At 49.8% G+C, this 7,253-nt stretch overlaps 1 protein-coding gene across 3 annotated transcripts in view; it reads left to right on the forward strand.

Annotated features, from left to right (window-relative positions):
• Positions 1-6,853, forward strand: part of UBE3C (ubiquitin protein ligase E3C) — a 118,236-nt gene extending 111,383 nt beyond the window's left edge. For all 3 annotated transcript variants that reach the window (XM_024739191.1, XM_024739192.1, XM_024739193.1), the window contains exon 23: positions 5,336-6,853. In XM_024739191.1, coding sequence (XP_024594959.1) covers positions 5,336-5,506 — 171 coding nt within the window. In that variant the 3' untranslated portion in view covers positions 5,507-6,853. The remainder of the gene's footprint in view (positions 1-5,335) is intronic.
• Positions 6,854-7,253: the final 400 nt, after the last annotated feature.

The following is a 7,253-nucleotide window of genomic DNA, read 5'->3' on the forward strand; positions in this document are numbered from 1 at the left end:
AGAAAATTGTTGCCCTCAATGTACTCAGAATGATAAATAATTAATAAATGTTATTTCTGTTTCTCTTTTGGTTCCGTTTCTAACCTTTTTATGAGACATTTAAAGTGGCACACAGGGGCTTCCCTGGTGGCGCAGTGGTTAAGAATCCACCTGCCAATGAAGGGGACCTGGGTTCAAGGCCTGGTCCGGGAAGATCCCACGTGCCGCGGAGCAACTAAGCCCGTGCGCCACAACTACTGAGCCTGTGCTCTAGAGCCTGCGAGCCACAACTCCTGAGCCCACGTGCCACAACTACTGAAGCCCACGCACCTAGAGCCCACACTCTGCAACAAGAGAAGCCACCGACCGCAGTGAGAAGCCCACACACCGCAACGATGAGTAGCCCCCGCTCGCGGCAACTAGAGAAAGCCCGCGTGCAGCAACGAAGACCCAACGCAACCAAAAATTAATTAAATTAATAAATTTATTTAAAAAATAAAAATAAAGTGGCACATAAACTATAATTAGGGGTAAAGACAGTGGGTTTTAGCACATATTAACATGCCACAGTTTTTGTTTCTTTGGGTTTTTTCACCTGCATTGGATCTTCGTTGCTGCGTACGGGCTTCCTCTAGTTGCGGCGAGTGGGGGCTACTCTTCGTTGCGGTGCACGGGCTTCTCATTGCGGTGGCTTCTCTTGTTGCAGAGCACGGGCTCTAGGCGTGCGGGCTTCAGTAGATGTGGCACGTGGGCTTCAGTATTCGTGGCACGCAGGCTCCGTAGTTGTGGCTCACGGGCTTAGTTGCTCTGCGGCATGTGGGATCTTCCCAGACCAGGGCTCGAACCCGTGTCCCCTGCATTGGCAGATGGGTTCTTAACCACTGCGCCACCAGGGAAGCCCCCACAGGGATTGTGTAAATGAAGTTTTTGTTTGCCAGTAGAGAACCACGTAAAGACTGATGATAAGAAGCATGTAAGTCTCTGGAGGCAGCAGTTCGTGGCTGTGCTCTCGCTGCTCGGTTTTGCCCACGTCATAAACTCTGTGCTAAATTCAACATGTAGATGAAACAAGATCCAGTTGAAATGCAGTTTCGGCCGTTTGGGCACCTGTCGTGGGCTGATGTGCCATGTGCTCGGGGTCCCAGTCAGGGCAGGAGCTGCACTCCTGTTTTGTTCTTTCTTTTCCTCTACAGTGGTTAGTAGGTAATTATTTTTTATGCTATTCTTTTTTTTCTTTGTAACAAAATTAATGTTTTCATTATAGAAAATTGGAAGTTGTGGTTTATAAAGAAGAAAAAAAATACCTATAATTGCTCCCGTTCTAACCATTATCGTGTTTTTACGTGAATGTGTGTTTGTATCTATCTATATATATATGGGCATGTGTTTATGCAGATAGATATGATTTTAAAATATAACTTAAGCTGTATCGTGTTCAGTTTTACAGGTTGCTTTTTCACTCAGCATTACATCAGGATCATTTTTCCACATATTAAATAGCCTTTGAAATATTTTTTAATAAACTTCATAATGTCCCATCGTGTGAGTCTACCACAATTTACGTACTTTTTTTTTTTTTATTAGTTCTTTACAACTGTTCCTTCCTAATAGTGCCGTCAACACCCTTGTACCTAAATCGTCTGCATCTCTGATTATTAGGATCCGCTCCTAGAGGTAGAGGCCGTGGTGAAGGATGTGAATGTGTGTGAGTTCCTGCTGCTTCCTGCCAGGCTGTCCCCACAGAGTTACCAGGTTACACCCACAAGAGGAGGATTTGGAGCCGGTGTCCGCAGAGACCACTGAGTAGACTCGCCTCTGCAGCGGCATTTGAAGCGTTTGCGCTCCTGTCACAGCTCTAAGGAGGGAGCGTGCTAGCGTAATGGGCGCCAACCAGGCCCACCGTCCCGGTTCTCACTCCTCCCCAGGCACCAGCTGGGCTGCCGTTTTGCTCTTCTGTCGCCGTTTTCTGCGTACATTTGGCAGAGAAGTTTAACTAGCCAGGCTTCTGAAACCCTGCGGCAGTGGAAGGGCGAGAGCACACAGGCCCGAGAGCTAGCAGACTGAGGCTGTCTGGGTAAAGACAGTCCCCACTGCATTGTGCTCCTGCTGGAAGGGAATGTATACATCACATCTTGTATCTAATGATGTTCATGTATCACAGAGAGAGTCACTGGTTATCTGTAACCATCAGAGGACCTGGCGTGTTCGGTCTGGAACAGTGTCTAGGAGTTCAGCCCGCAGATACTTTCGCCCAATGTAAAATGACTTGAGGACATGGTTACTTACTGCATCATTGTTCGGAAAAAGTGGAAACGACCTAAGTGTCCATTTACAAACTGTGCTGCACGTGCCTGCTGGGACCCGTGCAGCTACAGAGAAGCAGTGGGGAGACTGGCTTGGTGTGGGAAGGCCACAGAGACGCATTATCAGATGGGAGACCGTCAAGGTGCAGACAGCGTCTATAATGTGCTAGCGCCTTATGCTTGTTAGGTGGAGGAGGGAGAAAACACTCTCGTCTCTGTGGAAGGTCCTCAAGACACCCACAGCATTGCTGCTTATGGGGTGGGAACTGGGCAGCTGGGGGAATTGTTACACTATAGCTGAAAAAAGTAGCCAGAATGTCATTATTATGTCTAAAAAATGACAGCGGATGCCCGACGCCATCCGTGCTGGTGCTGCGGACAAGCCGCAGTCCAGACGCTGCGTCTGCCTGGGCGTCTCTCTAGCCTTTTCTGGCCTGCAGGCCCCGCCCGCCTCAACTGTGCCTGTGGTCCAGTCAGTGGGGGAGCTGGGTTGCTTCTTTGCGTGTCTTGTAAACCGGTCGCTAGAGGCTTCACCGGATTCTAGATGTGAATGTTCCCTTTGGCAGTAAGGCTGCACAGACGCTGTCGTGATGCTCACGTCCTCTGGCTCCAGCATCAGACCCCGTGGCCGTGAGTCGTCTCTGCAGCGCGGCTCCGTCTGTTTCCAGCGTCCTGGCTTTCTGCATCTGGGCGTCTGAGGGGCTGAGCGGTCACAGAGCTGCGGTCGCCGCCTAGATCCATTCTTTGCTGTGCTTGAAAGCAGCCATCTTCCAGTTGTATCGTTTCTTCCTTTCTTAGCTGATTTCTCTATTACGAAAAACTTTATATTTTCTCATCAGCTCTTTGGTTACCCTGAGGACTGTTTGTACAGCCAGGATACAATAATCAAGGAACTCTTGATTATTCCTCATTTACAAGTTATCAGAACATTGAGGGGGATAACTGGCATCTTCTGAAGTACATTTTGGTTCCTTTCTTATCATTACGAACTTTTCACGTTTGATGTGTTTCAGTCCATTGCGGTCGCTCTTTGATAGTGCCCCATCCGTGGGCGGGCGAGGGCCTCCAGGTGGGCTCCAGGGTCCCAGGTAGCTTTGCGTCGCTTTCTTGCTTTCTGGTATGACAAGGTAGTAACACTTGTCACATACATTTCCTGGCCCACGTCTGGAATCGGATGTTTTCCCAAGAAGCCCTGTTTCCTTTCTTCGAGAATAGGTTGGTAGAGACCAAAACCCAGGCACTTGATCTGTTCATTGTCACAGGTGGTCATTGAGTCCAGGCCTTTTCAGTGGACAGAGCTAGGAAATGGGCGTTCTTTTGTCCCCAAGAGAAAAATTCATCACAAGTTCAAACTGCTATTTCAAATTGAAATTCAGGCGTATAAGGTTTTTACCTCTTTGATTTTTATATTGGGGTCTCTCTACCTATGAAAACCGTGGCTCCTGTTAGTTCATTTCCTTCCTCTGATAAGTTCTAGGGCCCTGCTCTAAGTTATAGTTGTCTCTAATACTTACATAACAGTGGGACTTCCCGGTGGCGCAGTGGTTAAGAATCCGCCTGCCAGTGCAGGGGACACGGGTTTGAGCCCTGGTCCAGGAAGATCCCACGTGCCACGGAGCAGCTAAGCCCGTGCGCCACAACTACTGAGCCTGCGCTCTAGAGCCCGTGAGCCACAGCTACTGGAGCCGCATGCCACAACTACTGAAGCCCACGTGCCACAACTACTGACGCCCACGTGCCACAACTACTGAAGCCCACGTGCCACAACTACTGACGCCCACGTGCCACAACTACTGAAGCCCACGTGCCACAACTACTGACGCCCACGTGCCACAACTACTGAAGCCCACGTGCCACAACTACTGACGCCCACGTGCCACAACTACTGAAGCCCACGTGCCACAACTACTGACGCCCACGTGCCACAACTACTGAAGCCCACGTGCCACAACTACTGACGCCCACGTGCCACAACTACTGAAGCCCACGTGCCACAACTACTGACGCCCACGTGCCACAACTACTGAAGCCCACGTGCCACAACTACTGACGCCCACGTGCCACAACTACTGAAGCCCACGTGCCACAACTACTGACGCCCACGTGCCACAACTACTGAAGCCCACGTGCCACAACTACTGACGCCCACGTGCCACAACTACTGAAGCCCACGTGCCACAACTACTGACGCCCACGTGCCACAACTACTGAAGCCCACGTGCCACAACTACTGAAGCCCACGCACCTAGAGCCCGTGCTCCACAACAAGAGAAGCCACCGCAATGAGAAGCCCGCGCACCGCAACGAAGAGTAGCCCCTGCTCACCGCAACTAGAGAAAGCCCACGCACAGCAACAAAGACCCAACACAGCCCCCAAAATTAATTAATTAAAAATTAATAGCAGCCATAAAAAAATACTTATATAACAGTTATACATCATACTACAGTGGTTTTAGAACAATAATTTACTGTGACAAAACCGTTCAAGATTTCTTTGCAATTCCAAAACACTGGAAATATTCCTCTCTGTGTGATTAAGCCACCAATAAATAGGTTTATTTGTTTCATTTTGCTTTCGATAGTTAGAGATTGCCTTTTTCTCTCCTGGATTGAAATTGTTTTACGTTCACTGTTGCTGCATCCACGTGGCCCCTGAGCCTGATCCACACAGTGTGGTTCATTTGGAGAAGACGGGCTTCTGCCCTTCCTGTGGTTTGGTATAAGCAGAGGTTTATATCTTCAGCTCTTCACCCTTGTACCTTTCTGAATTTTAAACACATTTTTAAAAGACTAAAAAATAAAAGCTTTAGAGACTCTGTTCACTGACAAGGCTATGTCTCCCATGAATTAATGCTATTCTTTATCCCTTTTTATGCATGGAGCCCAGGGTGCAGCATTTGGTAGAAATTTAGAGCTGAGTCTTGAGCGCAGTGAAAGAGCGAGTGTCCTTTTGGGGAAAGGTGACTGGGGGCAGTAGCTTTTGTGTACGAGTCTGGAAAGCTCATTTCAGGCCGTGCTCGTTAACCTTCTCCTGCGCACCCGCTGTCTTCCAGGAGCTGTATCCCGCGTTCTGCATTCACAACGGGGGCTCCGACCTGGAGCGGCTGCCCACGGCCAGCACCTGCATGAACCTGCTGAAGCTCCCAGAGTTCCAGGACGAGGCACTGCTGCGGAGCAAGCTGCTCTACGCCATCGAGTGCGCCGCGGGCTTCGAGCTGAGCTGAGCTGAACCGGCGCGGCCGCGGCCCACCCTCGACGGCGAAGGCCAGGGCCTCTGCGCGGCACCTCCGGCCAGCAGGGCGCCCAGGCTGGACCCCTGGCTCTCCTGGGTCCCTCCCCCGCCACCCCTCTTCCTGCATTTTTAAATGATTTATTAAGTTGTACTCTCGTATTTAGATGGGCGTTGCTTTTCAAATAACTTAAAATAACAAATGTTATGTGCCACGTGGCTAACTTAGTAATTTTGCCAAGAAGAGCACAGTTTTAAGACTGGTGGCAACTCAGTGAAATTAACCAAAGATGAAGCTTTGGCTTTGCTGGTGGAACCGAGCGCGGCCCGAGCCACGCGGCCCAGGCTCCTGGCAGAGGTGCTGCTTGTGGCTCGGCTCAGCTCTGGGTCTGCAGAGAGACAGGCCTGAGGGCGGAGAGGCTCGCTCTGGGGGCCACTGCTTCTTGTGTGGTTGAATTGTTTACAGGCCTAATTGGTAAAACTAAAGGCTTTTCTTTTTTTTCCCCCCTGCTGCCTTTTCCAAGAGTGGTTAGGTTTGAAAAGTAGATAACAGTGGTAATATTTTATTTGTGTTTTTTAAGCCATTTCCCCAAAACGGGACTAGCATGCTTGTTTCCGGCCTGCCGCTGACCTGCATCTTGATGGTTCGGACGTTACTGTGTGGGGGTGTGTGTGAGGCGGGAACTTCCTTCTGTTTCCATTTCTGTCTCCACCTTGTGCCTGGAGAGCTTTCAGGGGAGGGGGTCCCGGTCCAGTCCCTGCGGCGTGTGTGACCCACGAGGGCTCGGGGAGAGGAGACGCTGCAGCGCCGTCTCAAGTCACTTGAACCAAAGTGGTCCTGCGCCTTTGCACTGCGGCCCGGGCTCCGCGGGCCGGTCCTCCTGGATGTGCGGGGATGCCGCGCTCCCGCACCCTCTGCCCCCCCATCGGTGCTGCTGTGTAGGAGGGGCAGGCGGCCCAGGCGCCTGGGGCCTGGGTGATTCTCTCGGGATTCGGCACTTTATCAGGACCTGGGTGGTATCAGTCTCCACAAGTCTCCAAAGGCGGAGAGCATTTCAGAGCATCACCTGTGAACACGGATGCTGGGGCCGCGGAGGACTCTGGACCGTGCGCGACTTCTCTCCCACGGCTGGTGTTTCGCTGCCACTGGAGCTCTGAGCTGTCGTGTTGAACTGGCCAGAATTAGCAATATACTTCTAAATGTGGGAGAACTGAATGACACTTTCAAGACCGTGCCCGTTATCGAAACAAAATGTATAATTTCTTAATTTGAAGAATAAATTAAGTGTTTAAATGCTGTTTGTAGTCTCGATATACAGAAATAAAATAATTAGGGTTTGTCCTTGGTTTTATTTTTATTTTAGGTCGTTTTGTGTTGAATGTTCTGTAGCTTCTTTACTTATTAGTTGATGTGTATATTTTATCATCAGTATTTTGGAAACGGAATATCTGGGACTGAAGAGAATTGGGCAGTTACTCTTATTTGGGTTCTTTTCCTCAGCTATTCTGAGCATATTTATTTGTATGTTCCAGTGGCTAAATATTGGCATTAAATTTTTTCCCAAGTCCGTGTTGGAGTCGTACCCCAAATCATTGTAATTAGTTCTATTCTGCCCTAGTGAAACCACAACTTCTGAACATTAATCAGGCTGGTTTAAATGTCATCAGTTCGTACGGGGTACAGCACCTATGCTTCAGAGCAGGTGTACCGGGCAGTAACGCCCGCCGTCTGAAAGGCACTG

The sequence above is a fragment of the Neophocaena asiaeorientalis genome, unplaced genomic scaffold (assembly GCF_003031525.2).
Source record: "Neophocaena asiaeorientalis asiaeorientalis breed wild unplaced genomic scaffold, Neophocaena_asiaeorientalis_V1.1 scaffold145, whole genome shotgun sequence".
Lineage (NCBI taxonomy): Eukaryota > Metazoa > Chordata > Mammalia > Artiodactyla > Phocoenidae > Neophocaena > Neophocaena asiaeorientalis.